This window comes from Coregonus lavaretus (genome assembly GCF_964263955.1).
Source record: "Coregonus lavaretus genome assembly, chromosome: 18".
In the NCBI taxonomy this organism is placed as follows: domain Eukaryota; kingdom Metazoa; phylum Chordata; class Actinopteri; order Salmoniformes; family Salmonidae; genus Coregonus; species Coregonus lavaretus.
Window position 1 is genome coordinate 2,378,261 of NC_140005.1, and position 23,044 is coordinate 2,401,304.

At 45.9% G+C, this 23,044-nt stretch overlaps 1 protein-coding gene across 2 annotated transcripts; it reads right to left on the bottom strand.

The window, feature by feature from the left end:
* Positions 1 to 1,842: 1,842 nt before the first annotated feature.
* LOC311145791 (DDB1- and CUL4-associated factor 10-like) lies at positions 1,843 to 22,551 on the bottom strand. Of its 2 annotated transcripts, none has more exons than XM_084182104.1 (8): positions 21,814 to 22,551; positions 21,456 to 21,569; positions 18,946 to 19,143; positions 17,836 to 18,038; positions 17,196 to 17,276; positions 15,023 to 15,168; positions 4,048 to 4,214; positions 1,843 to 3,637 (listed from the first exon to the last, which is right to left on the bottom strand). In XM_084182104.1, the coding sequence occupies exons 1-8, from the start codon at positions 22,290 to 22,292 to the stop codon at positions 3,433 to 3,435; spliced, it is 1,593 nt and encodes a 530-aa protein (XP_084038230.1). In that variant the 5' UTR covers positions 22,293 to 22,551; the 3' UTR covers positions 1,843 to 3,432. The 2 variants fall into 2 exon arrangements, with proteins under 2 accessions (XP_084038230.1, XP_084038229.1); XM_084182103.1 differs by having other exon boundaries at positions 14,990 to 15,168.
* Positions 22,552 to 23,044: the final 493 nt, after the last annotated feature.

The following is a 23,044-nucleotide window of genomic DNA, read 5'->3' on the forward strand; positions in this document are numbered from 1 at the left end:
TATCCTTCATCCATCCAGGTCCACAATACAACACAGATTCATAATGACTTATTCGACAAGGTCAGGTGGTCCCTTCTCCGTTTCAGTTAGTTTTCTTCCGTTTGGTGCCTAATGAATGTGACCCAGGACCAAACGTTGTGGAAAGTAGAACATGGCATGAATAGAGCCGATGTGATTCCTTGTTCTGAACGTCAGAGAGAGACGTGTTCGTTCTACATATTTCTATCCGAGCGCTCTAGAACGTTGCGCCCTGCTGAACGCGTCCCCAGGTGAAGTTATCCACACCTTAGTCCTGGCTACAATCTTTAGACAGGTGAAGTCCAGGCTACAATCTTTAGACAGGTGAAGTCCAGGCTACAATCTTAAGACAGGTTCTGGCATTGATGACTCAGTATTGACATACCTTCCTTGAACTCAAACAGTAGAGCAGATTGATGAAGGCGAAGGCTCCTATCGATCACCAGAGGGTTATTCATTAGTAACACAGGCTCCTATCGATCACCAGAGGGTTATTCATTAGTAACACAGGCTCCTATCGATCACCAGAGGGTTATTCATTAGTGCAAACCATAGCAAACAAAAACAAGAGTTTCTATTGGACAAAATTCAGGCAGTCCCTCCCTGTTTGCTTCCGTTTGGTTCGTAGTGAATAAACCCCAGATTAAATGTAAATGCAACGCTAATCCAGGTTACGTAACATTATAACAAGGTGTTATAAGCAGATGTTATAGCCAGGTATTACTCAGTATTTATGCCTAAATTATAATACATAAAGGAATGGTTTCCCAGTCACAGATTAAGCCTATTGGGCTTGCTTTTTAATCCAGGCTTAATCTGTGTCTGGTAAACCAACCAAAAGTCTCCCAGACACTAACCCAAAATCAATGTTGTAAGCCATAGCAGCAGTAACAGACAGTTACGGCAGGTAGCTTAGTGGTTAAGAGCGTTGTGCCAGTAACCGAAAGGTCGCTGGTACTAATCCCCGAGCCGACTAGGTGAAAAATCTGTCGATGTGCCCTCGAGCAAGGCACTTAACCCTGATTGCTCTGGATAAGAGCGTCTGCTAAATGACTAAATATGTAAATGTAATAAAACAGCAGTCACACAACACCGATTGGAACTGGATCAATCAAAAGCATTCAAATCATCAAGACAATGGAGAGAAGGTAGAAAGTGTTAGGTGAGAAGTCAGAGAGAAGGCTGTGATAGGTCCTTTAAAAACGGAGGCTAGAGGTTACAGGTCAGAGTGATTGTGCAAGCAGAGAGAGGGGTGTAGGGTGAAGACGCTGATCTCGGGTCGGTTTTGTATTTCCACCACTAAATGGTTAAGGTTAGGATTGGGGGAAGGGAAGCTAATCTGTACCCAGGGAAACTCTTCACCCCGGAGCGCAGAGTAGCAGTACCCGCTGAAAGGTCTGGATGGTATACAGTAGAGGACCTGTGATCACCTAGGAGCCTGTGATCTTCAAGGCATTACTAGTCGATCACCAAACATTTCTGTAGAAAAGCCAATGATAAAGGCTTGAGCTCCTTTAATTTCTTTCTTTGTGTTGCCCTGTTGGCGGTAGGTGCACACCGGGGTAGGCAAAGTGTTCCCATTTTGGACCATTTCATGACTGAAAAGAAACTCCCCTTACTGGTGGACCGGGAGATCTGTTGCTAAATCGAGTGCGCCTACTGCGCTGGCCAATCGGATTGCTCAAATCACCGTGCCAACAGCTTCCACGACCCTGGCCACAACAAAGTTTGATACTAGCCTGTGACATTTCATAACTTTTAACACCTTGACCAGAGAGAAACTGTCAAAGAATACAGCAAAGAGCTGCTGTTTTTACGAGTGAGTTCATGTTAAAGTTTTTATTCAACACTGTTTTTATTCAACACTATTACAAAAACAGAAATTACACTTCTCCCTCTGTCCACACACACTGCAGCTGCAATGAATGAGTAGCCAAGTGTATCGATAGCCCTGCATCTTTATTATTATTAGCAGCTTGTCCTGTATATTTTAATATCGAGTAATATTTCACTTTCTCTGGTCGTAGGAACAACATGAATTTGTGGATGAGGCTGATGAGGTGCGGGTTGAGTTTCACCATCAGGTGGAAGACGGTGTCCCCTCTCTCTGTTCAGTCTCACCGGAGGAAAGGAAGGAGAGAGCAGGGACCGTGAGGAGGACCCTCTGCTGTTCTCTCCCTCCCTCCGCTGAGACTAATGCCGTGTTCAAAACAACTAGGAACTCGGAAATGTCCCACTTCAGTCTTCAGTGCATTTAAAAGACAACTGGGAAGAATCGTTTTGAACGGTCACCCAACTCGGAATTACAAATCTGAAACTCGGGCATCTTTCTAGCGCTTCACGACCTGAAGATCACGGATGTCATGATTTCACCTCGTCCCCCCCCCAGAGTTCCCAGAGTTCCCAGCTGTCTTGAAAGCACCATGACCATCAGATGCAGGGACCATCAATCCAATAAAATAAAAAACCTAATAATTTTAAATTTATGCTCAACTGTGCCTCAGTCAGCAAGTGCTACACCAACTGAACTATTCTATTACCAAAGCTCGAGTTTTGAAATATAATATGGTCAGAGAACAGTATTGCCAGACCTGGCATTTGGCCAATATGCAGAGAAAATGTTATTAGGTTAATGTTACATTTTTTTAAAAATTATAATGTTAGGCGGTAGAGCTCAGCTTGCTTTTTTTGACTGCGAAAGTGTCCTTGACTCAGAAAAAGGTTGGTGACCACTGTGTCCTTGACTCAGAAAAGGTTGGTGACCACTGTGTCGTTGACTCAGAAAAGGTTGGTGACCACTGTGTCCTTGACTCAGAAAAGGTTGGTGACCACTGTGTCCTTGACTCAGAAAAGGTTGGTGACCACTGTGTCCTTGACTCAGAAAAGGTTGGTGACCACTGTGTCCTTGACTCAGAAAAAGGTTGGTGACCACTGTGTCCTTGACTCAGAAAAGGTTGGTGACCACTGTGTCCTTGACTCAGAAAAGGTTGGTGACCACTGTGTCCTTGACTCAGAAAAGGTTGGTGACCACTGTGTCCTTGACTCAGAAAAGGTTGGTGACCACTGTGTCCTTGACTCAGAAAAGGTTGATGACCACTGTGTCCTTGACTCAGAAAAGGTTGGTGACCACTGTGTCCTTGACTCAGAAAAGGTTGGTGACCACTGTGTCCTTGACTCAGAAAAAGGTTGGTGACCACTGTGTCCTTGACTCAGAAAAGGTTGGTGACCACTGCATGAGGGCGGTCGGTAGCGAAACCAAGTTCAAGGTGGTCCCTCCGTTTCAGTCCGTTTTCCTCCATTTTGGTGCCTAATGAACACTGCTCTCTACGTGATTCCTGGAGCGTGTGACCGGGGACAAAAAGTAGTGCACTATATAGGGAACAGGGTGACATTTGGGACGCAGCCCCCATGCCGTCAGAACCTGGGTTGATAGAGAGCAACGCGGCCGCTGAGGCAGCCTGAGGCCAGCTGGCAGTGGGTCGGGGAGAACTTGGTGGTGAGGACCACGTCACTGTGGGAGTAGATGGACCGGACCTCCCGGAGACAGCTGGTCTGGACGGGCAGGCAGTCAGACAGCTCCATGCAGTTCTCATCGAAGGAGAGCAGCCGCACCCCGTACCTGTTGGGACAATACTTGGGGAGTCATTACAAAAGCTGAAAACTGTGGCCCAATTCCAAATCGACCCCAATCCCTATACACTCGTGGATATCTGAGATTTTATAGGTGTAAGTAATATGAGAATAAGTCCACTAAGCCCTCTGATTGGCTAAGCAATATGAGAATAAGTCCACCAAGCCCTCTGATTGGCTAAGCAATATGAGAATAAGTCCACCAAGCCCTCTGATTGGCTAGGTGGGTTTTACCATATCGCTTATACTGAGTCTGTATCTTTAGGTTTCCTCTAAGCTCCAGTCTTCTGTTCAACCAAGAGTTCAACTGACATCATCTTCACTTTAACCCCATTATATAGCCATTCTAATAGCGTAAATGACCCATAATTGGACAGTAGTTGTCATAACACTCCATACCCGTAGGGGGAGCAGATGAGCCGCCCGTCAGGGCTGAAGCACAGCTCCTTGATGTAGCCCCTCCCCACATTGGCCTCCTCGATGTAGTGGGTCAGACGTAGCGAGCAGCGGGGGGAGACGGGGGGACGCGTGGGAGATCCATCCTGGAACTCATATACACATGTCCACTGGAGAGGAGAGAGAGAGCGGAGGGGGGAGGGAGGGAGGGGAGAGAGGGGGGTGCGAGGGAGGGAGAGGAGAGCGAGAGAGGGGTGGGAGAGGAGAGCGAGAGAGGGGTGGGAGGGAGAGGAGAGAGTTGGGAGGGAGGGAGAGGAGAGAGTTGGGAGGGAGGGAGAGGAGAGGAGAGAGAGGGGGAGGGAGGGAGAGGAGAAAGAGAGGGGGGTGGGAGGGAGAGAGAAAGTTGGGAGGGAGGGAGAGGAGAGAGAGAGGGAGGGAGAGGAGAGAGAGGGGGGGTGGGAGGGAGAGGAGAGAGAGAGAGGAGAGAGAGAGTTGGGAGGGAGGGAGGGAGAGGAGAGAGAGAGGGGGAGGAGAGAGAGAGAGTTGGGAGGGTGGGAGGGAGAGGAGAGAGAGAGGGGGGTGGGAGGGAGAGGAGAGAGAGAGAGTTGGGAGGGAGGGAGGGAGAGGAGAGAGAGAGAGTTGGAAGGGAGGGAGGGAGAGGAGAGAGAGAGAGTTGGGAGGGAGGGAGGGAGAGGAGAGAGAGAGGGGGGTGGGAGGGAGAGGAGAGAGAGAGAGAGTTGGGAGGGAGGGAGGGAGAGGAGAGAGAGAGGGGGGTGGGAGGGAGAGGAGAGAGAGAGAGTTGGGAGGGAGGGAGGGAGAGGAGAGAGAGAGGGGGGTGGGAGGGAGAGGAGAGAGAGAGAGTTGGGAGGGAGGGAGGGAGAGGAGAGAGAGAGAGAGTTGGAAGGGAGGGAGGGAGAGGAGAGAGAGAGAGTTGGGAGGGAGGGAGGGAGAGGAGAGAGAGAGGGGGGTGGGAGGGAGAGGAGAAGGAGAGAGTTGGGAGGGAGGGAGGGAGAGGAGAGAGAGTTGGGAGGGAGGGAGGGAGGGAGAGGAGAGAGAGAGGGGGGTGGGAGGGAGAGGAGAGAGAGAGTTGGGAGGGAGGGAGGGAGAGGAGAGAGAGAGAGAGGGGGGTGGGAGGGAGAGGAGAGAGAGAGAGTGGGGGAGAAGGGGAAGGAGAGAGAGAGGGAGAGAGAAGAGGGTAACCTGTTCATCTATGCTGACAGACAGGGCATTAGAAAAGCATGTCCAAGGGCAAACTCAAATGGACCCCTATGCACTCATCAGAAGATTTGATTGGTATAAGCAATAATGAAACGTCCACCTAGCCAATCAGAGGGCCAGGTGGAGCAACAGGGCCTTCAGAATGTATTCATACCCCGTGACTTATTACAGCCTGAATTCAAAATGGATTAAATATATTTTTTTCTCATTCATCTACACACAATACACCATTATGACAAAGTGAAAACATGTTTTTAGACATTTTAGCACATCTATTGAAAATGAAATACATACATATCTAATTTACATAAGTATTCACACCCCTCAGTCAATAGTTTGTAGAATCACCTTTGGTAGCGATTGCAGCTGTGAGTCTTTCTGGGTGAGTCTCTAAGAGCTTTCCACACCTGAATTGTTCAACATTTGCCCATTATTCTTTTAAAGATTCTTCAAGCTCTGTCAAATTGGTTGTTGATCGTTGTTAGACAACCATTTTCAGGTCTTACCATAGATGTTCAAGTAGATTTAAGTCAAAACTGTAACTCGGCCACTCAGGAACATTCACTGTCTTCTTGGTAAGCAACTCCAGTGTATATTTATTTGGCCTTGTGTTTTGGTTATTGTCCTGCTGAAAGGTGAATTAATCTCCCAGTGTCTGGTGGAAAGCAGACTGAAGCAGGTTTACCTCTAGGATTTTGATGTGCTTAGCTCCATTCTATTTCTTTTTTATCCTGAAAAACTCCCCAGTCCTTAACGATTACAAGCATACCCATAACATGATGCAGCCACCACCATGCTTTAAAATATGGAGAGTGGTACTCAGTGATGTGTGGTAAAGTGTAATTAATAACTTCACCATGCTCAAAGTGATATTCAGTGGTGTAAAGTACTTAAGCAGTACTTTAATTTTTACTTAAGTAGTTTTTGGTGGGTATCTGTACTTCACTATTTATATATTACTATTTATATTTGACAACTTTTACTCCACTACAGAAAATAATTTACTTTTTACTCTTACTCCTACTTTACTACTACATTTTCCCTGACACCCAAAAGTACATTTTGACAGGAAAATGGTCCAATTCACACACTTATCAAAAGAACATCCCTGGTCATCCCTACTGCCTCTGATCTGGTGGACTCACTAAACACAAATGCTTCGTTTGTAAATTATGTCTGTGTTGGAGGGTTCCCCTGGCTATTTTACTGGGTGACTTTCACTTGAGTCATTTTCTATTAAATGTATCTTTACTTATACTCAAGTACGACAATTGGGTACCTTTTCCACCACTATTCAATGTCTGCTTACTTTTATTAAAAAAAAATGGTATCTACCAATAGGTGTCCTTCTTTGCGAGGCATTGGAAAACCTCCCTGGTCTTTGTGGTTGAATTTGTGTTTGAAACTCACCCCTCATAGCCTGGTTCCTCTCTAGGTTTCTTCCTAGGTTTTGCCTTTCTAGGGAGTTTTTCCTAGCCACCGTGCTTCTACACCTGCATTACTAGCTGTTTGGGGTTTTAGGCTGGGTTTCTGTACAGCACTTCGAGATATTAGCTGATGTAAGAAGGGCTATATAAAATAAAATTGATTGATTGATTGACTGCTCGACTGAGGGACCTTTTCAGATAATTGTATGTGTGGGGTACAGAGATGAGGTAGTCACGGTGCTTATCTTGTAAATCGGGAGGTTCCCGGAACAAAAAGTGAGCGCTAGAGGTGAGTTCTGAGGTTCCGGAACGCATGAGGTAAGAACTCACCTTTATAATAAAGCACTGCATGCATATCATCGCATTTGCGTAGTAGTGTTGGCCTTTTCCTAAACGGATTTCATGCAATTCTACGTCATTTTACATGAATCTTTTTTAATACCGCATAAATGATCGAAATGGCAGGCTACTTTGACACTGACAAAACTGAGAATCAGAGACCGATAAAAATGACCTTGTCTTGAATCCATCAATAGCCTAGGCGAAGGCTACAATATGAGGAAATTAGTCCTAAAAATGCTTTCTAGTATCACTGACTCACTCGCTGGTGATTGTCGATGCGCTCGTGCCAAAAGCCTCTCTCTCTCTCTCCTTTTTTTGTAAAACAATATTTGGAAGTCGATCAAATATTTTGGTAGCCTACAGCATAGAGTCTTCTCTTTTCAGCAGGAGCCATTTGCTTTCCAACATGCGTTTTCCCTCGATTGTACATGAAATATTGTGAATATTGTTTTGTCGGCGTGCTGTTTTTTCACTGACAGATTTGCCACGTGTTCCCGACTGTAGACTATTCCTTGTTATTGGGCTACGATCCACAGCTAGGCTATTTGTTTAAATAAGCTATTGATCCTCTGTAGCTAAATTATACATTATTATATTATATATTATCTCATGGTGTAGTGGGCTATTCTGAATGATTTCACTTATTTCTGAACAGACAGCAGTAATTCTATAACTTTTGCAAATGTATTTCAATTTATCATGCAGTTCCTCCGGCTATGATTCTGTAAGGAAATAAATGATGAAGCGCAACGCTGGAGAGATGAGAGGAGCAGGCTGATGTGTAAGTCTCCTGAGTGGCGCAGTGGTCTAAGGCACTGCATCGCAGTGCTAACTGTGCCACTAGAGATCCTGGTTCGAATCCAGGCTCTGTCGTAGCCGGCCGCGACCGGGAGACTCATGGGCGGCGCACAATTGGCCCAGCGTCGTCCAGGGTAGGGGAGGGAATGGCCGGCAGGGATGTAGCTCAGTTGATAGAGCATGGCGTTTGCAACGCCAGGGTTGTGGGTTTGATTCCCACGGGGGGCCAGTATAAAAAAAATAAATAAATAAATAAATATTCACTAACTGTAAGTCGCTCTGGATAAGAGCGTCTGCTAAATGACGTAAATGTAAATGTAAAATGTGTATCAGAGCAGAGAGAGGTGATAGAAAGTGAATCTCATTCTAGTTCTGAGAGAGATCCTGGCTTCTCACAGCCCTGGTCACCCGTTGGTCTCACACAGGTTACAATGTTGCGCAAACCATAAACCCGGGCCGGCCCAACCCAAATCAACTCTTAGAATATTAGGCCCGGGCTGAAAATCTTATTTTTCACATTACGTTTTTTTGTTGGGGGCAGGAGAATTAACGAAGGAGGCAACTCAAATCAACTTTGATCGCTTTTATCAAATTAAACACTAGGTAGTCATTAAAATTATCATGTTAAACACTATTATTGCACACAGAGTGAGTCCATGCAACTTATTATGTGACTTGTTAAGCACATTATTACTCCTGAACTTATTTAGGCTTGCCATAACAAAGGAGTTTAACACTTATTGACTCAAAACATTTCATCTTTTCATGTAAGGGATAATCAACAAGGGTAGGCTGGACACATGAAAGAACACCATCCCAACCGTGAAGCACGGGGGTGGCAGCATCATGCTGTGGGGGTGCTTTGCTGCAGGAGGGACTGGTGCACTTCACAAAATAGATGGCATCATGAGGAAGGAAAATTATGTGAATATATTGAAGCAACATCTCAAGACATTAGTCAGGAAGTTAAAGCTTGGTCGCAAAATGGGTCTTCCAAATGGACAACGACCCCAAGCATACTTCAAAAGTTGTGGCAAAATGGCTTAAGGACAACAAAGTCAAGGTATTGGAGTGGCCATCACAACGCCCTGACCTCAATCCTATAGAACATTTGTGGGCAGAACTGAAAAAGCGTGTGCGAGCAAGGAGGCCTACAAACCTGACTCAGTTACACCAGCTCTGTCAGGAGGAATGGGCCAAAATTCACCCAACTTATTGTGGGAAGCTTGTGGAAGGCTACCTGAAACGTTTGACCCAAGTTAAACAATTTAAAGGCAATGCTACCAAATACTAATAGAGTGTATGTAAACTTCTGACCCACTGGGAATGTGATGAAATAAATAAAAGCTGAATTAAATCATTGTCTCTACTATTATACTGATATTTCACATTCTTTAAATAAAGTGGTGATCCTAACTGACCTAAGACAGGGAATTTTTACTATGATTAAATGTCAGGAATTGTGAAAAACTGAGTTTAAATGTATTTGGCTAAGGTGTATGTAAACTTTCAACTTCAACTGTGTGTATATATATATATACACACAGTGGGTTGCGAAAGTATTCACCCCCCTTGGCATTTTTCCTATTTTGTTGCCTTACAACCTGGAATTAAAATTGATTTTTTTGGGGTTTGTATCATTTGATTTACACAACATGCCTACCACTTTGAAGATACAAAATATGTTTTATTGTGAAACAAACAAGAAATAAAACAAAAACACAGAGAACTTGAGCGTGCATAACTATTCACCCCCCCAAAGTCAATACTTTGTAGAGCCACCTTTTGCAGCAATTACAGCTGCAAGTCTCTTGGGGTATGTCTCTATAAGCTTGGCACATCTAGCCACTGGGATTTTTGCCCATTCTTCAAGGCAAACCTGCTCCAGCTCCTTCAAGTTGGATGGGTTCCGCTGGTGTACAGCAATCTTTAAGTCATACCACAGATTCTCAATTGGATTGAGGTCTGGGCTTTGACTAGGCCATTCCAAGACATTTAAATGTTTCCCCTTAAACCACTTGTGTGTTGCTTTATCAGTATGCTTAGGGTCATTGTCCTGCTGGAAGGTGAACCTCCGTCCCAGTCTCAAATCTCTGGAAGAAGTTCCCTGTATTTAGCGCCATCCATCATTCCTTCAATTCTGACCAGTTTCCCAGTCCCTGCCAATGAAAAACATCCATTTTACATTACATTTTAGTCATTTAGCAGACGCTCTTATCCAGAGCGACTTACAGGAGCAATTAGGGTTAAGTGCCTTGCTCAAGGGCACAACGACAGATTTTTCACCTAGTCGGCTCGGGGATTAGAACCAGCGACCTTTCGGTTACTGGCACAACGCTCTTAACCACTAAGCTACCTGCCGCCCACAGCATGATGCTGCCACCACCATGCTTCACTGCGGGGATGGTGTTCTGGGGTGATGAGAGGTGTTGGGTTTGTGCCAGACATAGCGTTTTCCTTGATTGCTAAAAAGCTCAATTTTTGTCTCATCTGACCAGAGTACCTTCTTCCATATGTTTGGGGAGTCTCCCACATGGCTTTTGACGAACACCAAACATGTTTGCTTATTTTTTTCTTTAAGCAATGGCTTTTTTCTGGCCACTCTTCCATAAAGCCCAGCTCTGTGGAGTGTACGGCTTAAAGTGGTCCTATGGACAGATACTCCAATCTCCGCTGTGGAGCTTTGCAGCTCCTTCAGGGTTATCTTTGGTCTCTTTGTTGCCTCTCTGATTAATGCCCTCCTTGCCTGGTCCGTGAGTTTTGGTGGGCGTCCCTCTCTTGGCAGGGTTGTTCTGGTGCCATATTCTTTCCATTTTTTAAATAATGGATTTAATGGTGCTCCGTGGGATATTTTTTTATAACCCAACCCTGATCTGTACTTCTCCACAACTTTGTCCCTGACATGTTTGGAGAGCTCCTTGGTCTTCATGGTGTTGCTTGCTTGGTGGTGCCTCTTGCTTAGTGGTGTTGCAGGCTCTGGGGCCTTTCAGAACAGGTGTATATACACTGAGATCATGTGACACTTAAAGTTTTTGAAACAAGTAATTTTTTTCATTTCACTTCACCAATTTAGACTATTTTGTGTATGTCCATTACATGAAATCCAAATAAAAATCCATTTAAAGTACAGGTTGTAATGCAACAAAATAGGAAAAACGCCAAGGGGGATGAATACTTTTGCAAGGCACTGTATCTCTCGTATTAAGCCTGTGTTGCTTTTGGGAGAACAAAAAAATAAAACTATAGCCGGATCTAGTCAGATTCGCTAACCTCAACTCTAGTATACATGCATTATATAGTCATCTTAATATCTCATATGACAGAAAAGACAAAAGACTGCATCTTCAGCCCGCCAATAAATTACATAGTGCAACCCCCGCAGTTAGCAAATGTACCTCAACATGACCTTTGCTTGCGCGATAAGGCCGAGTGCACGCTAACGGGCTTGTCGAGTTGGCTACTTGTGCGAGAAGGCAGAGCGGCTTGATGCTGGTTGATGAATTTGACAATGAATGTACTAGGAAAATAAGTTTCTCCACCAGGGGGTCTCTATCCAGGGGGAAAATGTATCTTCATTCTCACTGCTGCCATCTATTGGAATTATTTAGCAGTTGAAATAATAAATTTTGAAGCCATGTATCGATCTGACAATCAGTTTCTATACCTAAGGTTACTGAATATAGTGTATATCCTTTTAAAAATTTTTTTATTTAACCTTTATTTAACCAGGTGCAAATGAGCAAAATAAATAACAATATGGGGATGAGGTAGTTGGGTGGGCTAATTTCAGAAAGGCTGTGTACAGGTGCAGTGATCGGTAAGCTGCTCTGACAACTGATGTTTAAAGTTAGAGAGGGAGATAAGAGTCTCCAGCTTCAGAGATTTTTGCAGTTCGTTCCAGTCATTAGCAGCAGAGAACTGGAAGGAATGGCGGCCAAAGGAGGTGTTGGCTTTGGGGATGACCAGTGAGATATACCTGCTGGAGCGCAGACTACGGGTGGGTGTTGCTATGGTGACCAATGAGCTAAGATAAGGCAAGGATTTGCCTAGCAGAGATTTATAGATGACCTGGAGCCAGTGGGATTGGCGACAAATATGTAGTGAGGGCCAGCCAACGAGAGCGTACAGGTCACAGTGGTGGGTAGTGTATGAGGCTTTGGTGACAAAACGGATGGCACTGTGATAGACTACATCCAATTTGCTGAGTAGAGTGTTGGAAGCTATTTTGTAAATGACATCGCCGAAGTCAAGGATCGGTAGGATAGTCCGTTTTACGAGGGCATGTTTGGCAGCATGAGTGAAGGAGGCTTTGTTGCAAAATAGGAAGCCGATTCTAGATTTAACTTTGGATTGGAGATGCTTAATGTGAGTCTGGAAAGAGAGTTTACAGTCTAACCAGACACCTAGGTATTTGTAGTTGTCCACACGTTCTAAGTCAGACCCGCCGAGAGCAGTGATTCTAGTCGGGCGGGCGGGTGCCAGCAGCGTTCGTTTGAAGAGCATGCATTTAGTTTTACTAGTGTTTAAGAGCAGTTGGAGGCTACTGAAGGAGTGTTGTATGGCATTGAACCTCGTTTGGAGGTTTGTTAACACAGTGTCCTTACTGATATTATAATATTTGTTAGTTAATTCTATCACTTACAACCATAAAATAGCCATTTACAGCATAACAATGAACAATGCAACAATGGTCCATATACCCTTAAACCAAACACACCATTCATTTAGTTAATTATTTAAAAAAAAAAAAATACTTTCTTAAGATGGGTAACATTATCTGCCAGTCACACCCCCTTTTAAAGCACCAATCAGCAGTTGAAACAATAACAAAGTGGCCTCCCACTGTTTTGGTAAAAAAACTGGGATGTGGCTGGAGAAATGAAGCCACTAAAAATGTATAGACAATAGTTATTTTATTTAGCAAACATTATTATCCAGAGCAACTTACAGGAGCAATTGGGTTAAGTATGAAAATGTATGCACTCACTAACTGTAAGTCGCTCTGGATAAGAGCGTCTGCTAAATGACTAAAATGTAAAGTGCCTTGCTCAAGGGCACACCGACATAATTTTTCAGTCGGCTCGGGGATTCGAACCAGCAACCTTTGGGCTACTGCTCCAACGCTCTTAACCGCTAAGCTACCGGTCTCCTGCTAGATAAGTTATGGATGGAAGGACTGACCATCCTTGGTACAAAAATTATAGTTTTAACCATGTTCTGATGCTTTAGTGTGTTTTTTTTAACAAGGAAGCTGGTTAAATAAAATACTGCACTTTTTAGACATTCCTACTTCCAACATAACGGCAATGTCTGTTTCTCCAAATAACTCCAAATTGATATATTTTGATGTTCTACACCATTTCATTCAGGATAATCTATTATTTCTAATTATGTAAATGTGGGTAGCATAGTATGCTGTGATCAATTGCTGGTAGTTCAAACTTCAACATTATATTTTTACTCCTGGAACTCTGAGGTCGTCCCATTGTTTCCTACAGGGGGAATAGGGGTATGTCTGTCTATTTCGCCAAATATCTCACAATGTGTATATATGCATTATTTCAAGTCGGACACCATTTTAAAAATCAGGAGAATATCCTCTTTGTATGATTTTGTAATGATGTAAGTCTGAGCAGCTCGGTTGTCATCGATCACTAGACCAGCAATAGTCAGAAGTTTTCATTTTGTCCCCACTTCCTCATTACGCAGACATAAACACAGTTGACACCGTCGAGGTGCGGATGTTTATTTTCTGCACAAGTTTTTTTTTTTCCCAGTTTCGTCCCAACTACAGATTGTAGTGGTAAAACAAAAAGGGATAATTTTTTTTGTGCCTTTTAGGCAAAATGGAATTCTAAGCATCACTCCAGTCAGAAGAGGCTCTGCGAAGGTTCGTTTCAATTCATTCGCTAGTTATCCAGCTTAACCAACGTTATTTTGCCGTTTTTCAGCCTTGGGTGAATTTTGACTCGTTCTATTGCCCAGCCTAACGAGGGGTTATGCGTTCTATGGAAAATGATGAACGACTGGAAAATCCCACGGAGTTGCATTATTTTCCAGAGAACGCATAGAGCCCCGAGTTGATCATCCCTTCTATACCATGGCTATAATTTAACACATTTATACCTCTAGAAATATGTTCATTTGCTGGTAGAAATGTGTTCAACATCCACTGAAGTAGCTAGCTAGTTTACAAGATACAATAGTTGCCGTGGTAACCAAACAAACTGACCTGCTAGTTTAGCTAACCAAACCGCCAGTCCTAGCTTGCCATTATGAAAATCCAATTCAACAACGCCAAACGTTTTCAAATTCGACTTTTGCTTTCAAAAGCAGCTCAAACAGAACATGTAAGAATGAACTACAGCCATTGAATTCTACTGTGTTGATATACCGTGTGTTACAGGGAAATAATGCACGCTCTAGAATGCCCTTCATGCCAATCAGAAACAAGTATTCAACAATGCCAAAGTATAATTTTAATTTGACATTATCGGGTATTGTGTGTAGACCAGTGACAAAAAATCTCAACTTCATCAATTTTAAATTCAGGCTGTAACACAAAAAAACACTTTGGCGTTATGTTAAAGGAGAATCATGAGGTAGATGTCGGGGTGCTGTGTGTAGATGTCGGGGTGCTGTGTGTAGATGTCGGGGTGCTGTGTGTAGATGTCGGGGTGCTGTGTGTAGATGTCGGGGTGCTGTGTGTAGATGTCGGGGGGTTGTGTGTAGATGTTGGGGTGCTGTGTGTAGATGTCGGGGTGCTGTGTGTAGATGTCGGGGTGCTGTGTGTAGATGTCGGGGTGCTGTGTGTAGATGTCGGGGTGCTGTGTGTAGATGTCGGGGTGCTGTGTGTAGATGTCGGGGTGCTGCGTGTAGATGTCGGGGTGCTGTGTGTAGATGTCGGGGTGCTGTGTGTAGATGTCGGGGGGTTGTGTGTAGATGTCGGGGTGCTGTGTGTAGATGTCGTGGGGTTGTGTGTAGATGTCGGGGTGCTGCGTGTAGATGTCGGGGTGCTGTGTGTAGATGTCGGGGGGTTGCGTGTAGATGTCGGGGTGCTGTGTGTAGATGTCGGGGTGCTGTGTGTAGATGTCGGGGTGCAGTGTGTAGATGTCGGGGTGCTGTGTGTAGATGTCGGGGTGCTGTGTGGTGAAAGTTACCTCCTGGGGGTTTTGGGGGGTCAGGTGACTCACCTCCTGGTCATCCATGTTGGAGGAGCACCGGATGAGGGCGGCCCATCCTTTAGGGTGAAGCTGGAGAGAGGTGATGCAGTTTCCCCGGTCCCTCTCTCCTGGGATCTCTGGAGTCAACACCTCTAAACTGTTCCTGGGGGAGAGACCTGGGAGAGGGAGGGGGCAGCAACATGAAGTCAACCCTAGGGCTGGCACAATGACCTTAAAACCGTGTACGTCTAACCGACAATTATGAAAATAAAATAATCATCATAACCGTAAAAAACTAAAACACCTGTTCTATTCATTCTATTTCTATGGCAGCACACGCAGTCAGGAGCGGAGGAGAGGAGAACATGGGCATTAAAAAAACACTAATAATTCCAACGGTTATTACTGTGACCGTGGTCATTTGGCTGGCTAATTACAGTCATCCAAAATACCATGACCGTCACAGCCTTAGTCAACACATAACATAGACGGGGGAAGCAACACAGCACACTGACAGTCAACACAACAAAACTCAGTCAACTAAACACAACAACAGCCAACACAACACCGACAGTCAACTAAACACACCGACAGTCAACACAACACACTGACAGTCAACACAACACAGACAGTCAACACAACACACTGACAGTCAACACAACACACTGACAGTCAACACAACACACTGACAGTCAACACAACACAGACAGTCAACACAACACACTGACAGTCAACACAACACACCGACAGTCAACACAACACACTGACAGTCAACACAACACACTCACAGCCAACACAACACACTGACAGTCAACACAACACAGACAGTCAACACAACACACTGACAGTCAACACAACACAGACAGTCAACACAACACACTGACAGTCAACACAACACACTGACAGTCAACACAACACACTGACAGTCAACACAACACAGACAGTCAACACAACACACTGACAGTCAACACAACGACAGTCAACACAACACACCGACAGTCAACACAACACACTGACAGTCAACACAACACACTCACAGCCAACACAACACACTGACAGTCAACACAACACACCGACAGTCAACACAACACACCGACAGTCAACACAACACACCGACAGTCAACACAACACACCGACAGTCAACACAACACACCGACAGCCAACTAGGGCTGACCCCATTTAGTCGACTCGTCGATTGTTTGGTCGATAGGCTGTTGGTCGACAGATTTCTTTAGTCCAGCAGTCGCAATTACTAGAATGATTTTTCATGGCGCTCAAGACACCAGTTTGATTGGCTCCCGTCTCAGTGGACTGATCCATTGCGGAGGCCACAGGAACGGCACAGTCCATCACTCAAAAGACACGTGATACTGAAATTTGTATACGGTTATATTACGTAATAACAAAATGGTGCAACACTAATAAATCTAATATTATTTTATAACAAATGCGCCTTCTCCCGCGTTGGATACGGTCGCTGTCCGCGGCTCTGAAACATAATCTTCAGTGCGCCGTAGAATTGGCTCCTTTCCCCATGTTGCTATGTGCATAACAGCAAAGGTTGGGACACCAGCATATTGGGATTGAGAACTAAAGCGGGAGGCAGGAGACGAGGAAACAGCCCTTATTGTCTAAGAACATTGAGGAGAGCAGAAACCCCAATTTAATTAGGTCTGTAATCAACAGCCTAACTGTTAAACTGTCCTGGCTTTATAAATCATCCATATCTACAGAAATAAGACCGATCCCGCTTCTTCTGCCTGTTTGAGTGTTTATTTAAATAGCCTACGGATTCCGTGAGCACCAAGTAACGGCAAAATGTCGGATAAAGCAATTTCACAAATTCTGCTGTTTTTAATCTTTGCTATGCCGTAATAAAAGCTTCACACTTTTTTTTTTCTTCTCTCGTTAGAACAGGATGGTATGACTTATAATTTATTTAAGGTTGTTTACCCTGTTCCAAACAGGCAGAAAAATAATATTGTAATCTAACAGCACCCGTTTGTCACACATAATATGGGAGAATCAATGTAGTCGGAGTCATATTCCACAAACCTGGTCTCCGCTCCCTTGGTGGAGTTCATTAGAAAGTTCCTTCACCGTGGAGTGGAGTTTATTCAGCTACCTAATAGCTTGTGTTTGAATGGTTGTTTTCCAATAGACTTGTAATGTCTAAAGTAAGCCTAATATTCCTCAGACTGACCTTCTCTGTGAGGGTGGATCTTGCTGGAGTCGTTCCCCTGTCGAGGAGCCCCACTTGACCTCGAAGCAGACGCTGAACCATCTAGAGACAGATTCACATTAATCACCTGGGCTGAGAGGGCTGAGGGGGGGGTGAGGATGGGGGAGAGGGGGGTAATGCCATGACAGGGTCTCACCTGGGCTGAGGGGGGGGGGGGGGGGGGGGGGTGAGGATGGGGGAGAGGGGGGTGATGCAGTGACAGTGTCTCACCTGGGCTGAGGGGGGGGGTGAGGATGGGGGAGAGGGGGGTGATGCAGTGACAGGGTCTCACCTGGGCTGAGGGGGGGGTGAGGATGGATGAGGGCGGCAGGTAGCTTAGTGGGTAAGAGCGTTGTGCCAGTAACCGAAAGGTCGCTGGTTCTAATCCCCGAGCCGACTAGGTGAAAAATCTGTCGATGTGCCCTTAAGCAAGGCACTTAACCCTAATTGCTCCTGTAAGTCGCTCTGGATAAGAGCGTCTGCTAAATGACTAAAATGAAATGAAAATGAAATGATGGGGGAGAGGGGGGTGATGCAGTGACAGGGTCTCACCTGGGCTGAGGGGGGTGAGGATGGGGGAGAGTGGGGTGAGGATCGGGGTGATGCAGTGACAGGTTCTCACCTGGGCTGAGGGGGGTGCGTCTGGCCCGCAGCATCCGGTAGCTGCCGACCTCCAGAGACTGTGTGAGGTCCAGGTCATGAAGGATCAGCAGGTAGCCTGATGATGTGGAGATCAGCATCTTGGAACAGTCTGGTGTCAGACGCATTCTCATCAGGTAGCGCGTGTGGAAGAACTTCTTGTGGGGGCAGCCATCCTCCGTAAACCTACAGGTAGAGGAGAGAGGAGGAGTCAGGTAGAGGAGGAGTCAGGTAGAGGAGGAGTCAGGTAGAGGAGAGAGGAGGAGTCAGGTAGAGGAGGAGTCAGGTAGAGGAGAGAGGAGGAGTCAGGTAGAGGAGGAGTCAGGTAGAGGAGGAGTCAGGTAGAGGAGAGAGGAGGAGTCAGGTAGAGGAGGAGTCAGGTAGAGGAGGAGTCAGGTAGAGGAGAGAGGAGGAGTCAGGTAGAGGAGGAGTCAGGTAGAGGAGAGAGGAGGAGTCAGGTAGAGGAGGAGTCAGGTAGAGGAGAGAGGAGGAGTCAGGTAGAGGAGGAGTCAGGTAGAGGAGGAGTCAGGTAGAGGAGGAGTCAGGTAGAGGAGGAGTCAGATAGAGGAGGAGTCAGATAGAGGAGGAGTCAGATAGAGGAGGAGTCAGATAGAGGAGGAGTCAGATAGAGGAGGGGTCAGGTAGAGGAGGAGGAGGAGTCAGATAGAGGAGGAGTCAGATAGAGGAGGAGTCAGATAGAGGAGGGGTCAGGTAGAGGAGAGGTCAGATAGAGGAGGAGTCAGATAGAGGAGGAGTCAGATAGAGGAGGAGTCAGATAGAGGAGGGGTCAGGTAGAGGAGGAGGAGGAGTCAGATAGAGGAGGAGTCAGATAGAGGAGGAGTCAGATAGAGGAGGAGTCAGATAGAGGAGGAGTCAGATAGAGGAGGAGTCAGGGCCTACATCCCAAATGCCACCTTAATCCCTATTTAGTGCACTACTGTTGACCAGAAACCTTTGGTAGTGCACTATAGTATAGTAGTCACTCTATAGAGAATAGCATGCCATTTCTGTTGTACAAACACTGGCATATCACAGATTGGACACTGGCATATCACAGATTGGACACTGGCATATCACAGACGTCGACACACACCTGTTGGTGTCCCAGGTGATGACGTTTCCGTCGAAGCCGGAGGTGACGAGGAGTCGTGTGCTGGTGTCGTACTCGATGTTCTTGACCCAGCTGGCGTGACCGTGCAGCGAGCACACCTTAGAGTTCAGCTTCCTCAGGTCCCACAGAGCTATGGTGGTGTCATCAGAACACGTGGCAAACAAACGGTTGTCCAGAAACCTGTGAAGAGAAGAGCAGCCCGTACATTATAACAACAATACTGTACATGGCATTTAGAAAAACGCTTTTCAAAGGACCCAAAGGGGCTCAAAGACCCAAAGGGGCTCAGTCTTTCTGTGATTCCTCGCCTTCCATTTCCTCGCCACCTTCTCAACCGTATTGGATGAGAAGGTCCAGGGTGCCTCCCCTCAGGGAGACATGATTGTCTAATGTGTTTTGAGACGGACGCAGAGAGAGAGGAATCTAGCTGAAATAGAGCCATGAGACATGGATGTGTAGAGAATCCGTCTGCTAGGACAGTCTTCTTAGGACACCAAAGCAGTCTGGATAGAGCCATGTCTCAGGGCTGGAGCAGACCTAGGGAGATTACTTACAGGACAAACAGCATTGACAGACTTCTGACAGAGACAGACAGGAAGGAGAAGGCTTGGGAACAGCCAGCAGTATCTCTGGTCCAGGGAGGTTATGTGTGGCCTGCTCAAGGCTCAGCATCGGTTAGTCACATGTAAATGCCCTGGACCAGAGATAGGGAACATCCAGCTAGCGTACAGACAGACAGGAGAAGACAGGAGAAGGCAGGAGAAGACAGGAGAAGGCAGGAGAAGACAGGAGAAGTCAGGAGAAGGCAGGAGAAGACAGGAGAAGACAGGAGAAGACAGGAGAAGACAGGAGAAGGCAGGAGAAGACAGGAGAAGTCAGGAGAAGGCAGGAGAAGGCAGGAGAAGACAGGAGAAGGCAGGAGAAGGCAGGAGAAGACAGGAGAAGACAGGAGAAGGCAGGAGAAGACAGGAGAAGGCAGGAGAAGACAGGAGAAGACAGGAGAAGGCAGGAGAAGGCAGGAGAAGACAGGAGAAGACAGGAGAAGGCAGGAGAAGACAGGAGAAGGCTAGGGCATTTAAAAACCTTCCGAACTAGCACACCTGATTCAAGTAGTCACAGGCTTGATAACTAGTCCAGGGCTTGATAACTAGTCCAGGGCTTGATAACTAGTCCAGGGCTTGATAACTAGTCCAGGGCTTGATAACTAGTCCAGGGCTTGATAACTAGTCCAGGGCTTGATAACTAGTCCAGGGCTTGATAACTAGTCCAGGGCTTGATAACTAGTCCAGGGCTTGATAACTAGTCCAGGGCTTGATAACTAGTCCAGGGCTTGATAACTAGTCGACAAGTTGAATCAGGTGTGTTAACTCTGGAATAGTTCCAATACATGGAACGGCTGGGTGGACCTGGGGAGAGGTTAGAGAAAGTCTGGGCTGGAGACTGGAATAGTTCCAATACATGGAACGGCTGGGTGGACCTGAGGAGAGGTTAGAGAAAGTCTGGGCTGGAGACTGGAATAGTTCCAATACATGGAACGGCTGGGTGGACCTGGGGAGAGGTTAGAGAAAGTCTGGGCTGGAGATGTCGTCGAGGAGCATGAGGTGTCTCCTCTAACGCCCAGGAAGCTCCCATTAAAAATGCCAGTAGACAGCTCTGCAAGTTGTTATAATGTCCAAAATATGTTCGTTACTCACAGAATATGGCGGGGTCTACGCTTTGTTGTTGTTGGAATCCCAGACTGCCCCTTTAAATCATCAATAGCATTCTGTTTGATTTACAAAGCTGCTACCCCTAAGATAAGTTGGAGCTCAATCATGCACACTTCATATCACAATTGCACAGACAATTACTTGCATCTAAACACAACATTTTTAATGTCACCGAATCGCCAGACCTCAGTCTTAAGGGGGGCATATGAAATGCATGGGAGGGCAGGGCACAATTATTATTAGCCTACAGTACGTATATTTAATAATACATTCCCTCAAGTGGGGGGGGGGGGGCACAAGCATTTTTGGGGCGGGCCCGGCCCCCTATGGCCCGCCCATAGCGACGGGTGTGGGAGTTTCGCTGAGCAACTATCATCATTTAGTCCTGTTTACAGCTAGTATGTACTTCCAGAAAAGGTGTAAAAATGCCTCTTCGGCACCTCCAACGTATTGAGCTGTTGTAGACTTCAGACCTCTGCGTGGCAATTATGAGTGATTGCTGTTGTTGTGTTGAAAATGCTTTTTTTTTTTTGGTTGCTTGTACATTTTTACTTAAGACCTTTTTTTGGAAGTACATGCCGGCCGTAAATGATGACAGTTGCTCAGCGAAACTCTACATTTGGTGAACAACGAACATATTTTGACATTAAAGCTTGCAGAGCTGTCTAAGGGCAGTTTGAATCTGAGCTTCCTGGACGTTAAGAGAGGAGACACCTCATGCTCCTCGTCGACATCTCTAACGACCAGATACTGGGGCAGAGAACACCCAGCTAGCTATCCTACCTGATGTTGTTGACACAGTCTTCATGCGCCTCCACCAGGGTCTTGATGTGTTTGGAGGAGATGGGGTCAAACAGGAGAACCTCTGTCTGCTCACAGGCCACTGTCAGGACAGACCTGTGGAGGGGTGGGACGTAAGGTCACAACAGAAACAGGCCCTCCCCTACGACTCCTGGATAAGTTGGTTCTTCCTGGTCAACTTGTGTAATGTAAAAAAGGTCTGTCTGTGGATTGTGACTACTGATCATACAACTTAACTAGCTTTCCTATTACCATCTTGCACAAATATGGATAAAGCTTCTGTCTAAAAATGTACACAAAACAAACAAACACGTAAAAATCAATTTCATCCTGTCCTTACCCGTCGGGGGAGTATTCCAAATTGAACACCGCGCCATGAGTTTGGGTATTGAGGTTGACCGAGTCTGCAGCCGGACTCATGGAAGAATACAAGTTCGTCATTGTCCTAAAGTTATCCCTAGATGGATCCACGAACAGCCCTCTCCTAATAGTCCTGCTCTGTAGCATGGAGAACAGGCTGTTGGAGTTACTCTCAACCGAACCTGGGCCAGCCATAGCGGTACCCCCCTGCCCCGAGGCGCCTTGTACATTCGGCTGACACCGGGGATTGTCCTCCGCCGCTGCGAAATCCGACCTGGAGCTTCTCAGGTTAGGGCCACTCTCCTCTCGGCTGCTCTGCGGAGGAAGCGCCGGCGTCTTGCCTTCATCGTCGGAGTCGTCTGTCTCCGGGTCCTGTTCCTTGTCCGACACTCTACTGCTGCTAGACCTGTCCTGCGACTCGTCCGCGTCCACGCTGTCGCTCTGTTGCTCCAAGCTCATTGTGCCTGTCAGGGCTATCGCCAACGGGTGCCTGCGCAGGCCCGTTGTTTCAGAGATAGTGTCTCGGTTCAACAACGAATTGTGCAATTACTGTATCCCGAATACACCTACCTCTACCCCGTTTAGAGAATCCCGCCCAAAAAACGTGAGTGGAATTTCAAGAAACTAGACAGAGACGGGATGGCTAGTTGATGTAGCTAACCACACAAAACTGGAGCAAAATAGACGGTGCTGTGACGGAGTTCAGCTTCCTTCTTCTTCCGTTGAATTTTCTTATTCTTCTTCGATGAGGTTTAACGGCGGTTGGCATCCAATACATGTTGCATTACCGCCACCTACTGGACTGGAGTATAACTCCCTTATACTTTGCTTTAAAAAAATAAAAAATTAAACCAATACCCTACCATCTAACACTACACTCACAAAATAATAATAATAATAATAATAATAATAATAATAATAACTACCATACTCCACTATTTAAAACTATTTAGTCCTACCTCATTCCAACAGCCTGAAAGGATGGGACACCACCACTTAACACACCCTGTAACTCTTCTGAGGTCAAGTCTCGCACACCCAAATACCTCTCTGCAGCTGCCACCACAAACTCTATTTTCTGCGACTTACATTCCATCCCTGCAGTTGATTACCATTGCTATGAACGCTAAATAGACAATCTTACTGAAACATATATCACTTGTTGGCCTATCCCTCTGTACTGGTACAGATCTACTACTAACCACTCCTCT

Coding starts and splice junctions, on each gene's coding strand:
- LOC311145791 (XM_084182103.1), bottom strand. CDS start 22,292: ATGAGCTTGGAGCAACAGAGCGACAGCGTGGACGCGGACGAGTCGCAG. Junction 21,570..21,813: donor TTGGAATACTCCCCCGACGG/GTAAGGACAGGA, acceptor ACCCCTCCACAG/GTCTGTCCTGACAGTGGCCT. Junction 4,215..14,989: donor CCCCCCAAAACCCCCAGGAG/GTAACTTTCACC, acceptor TCTCCTCTCCAG/TGGACATGTGTATATGAGTT.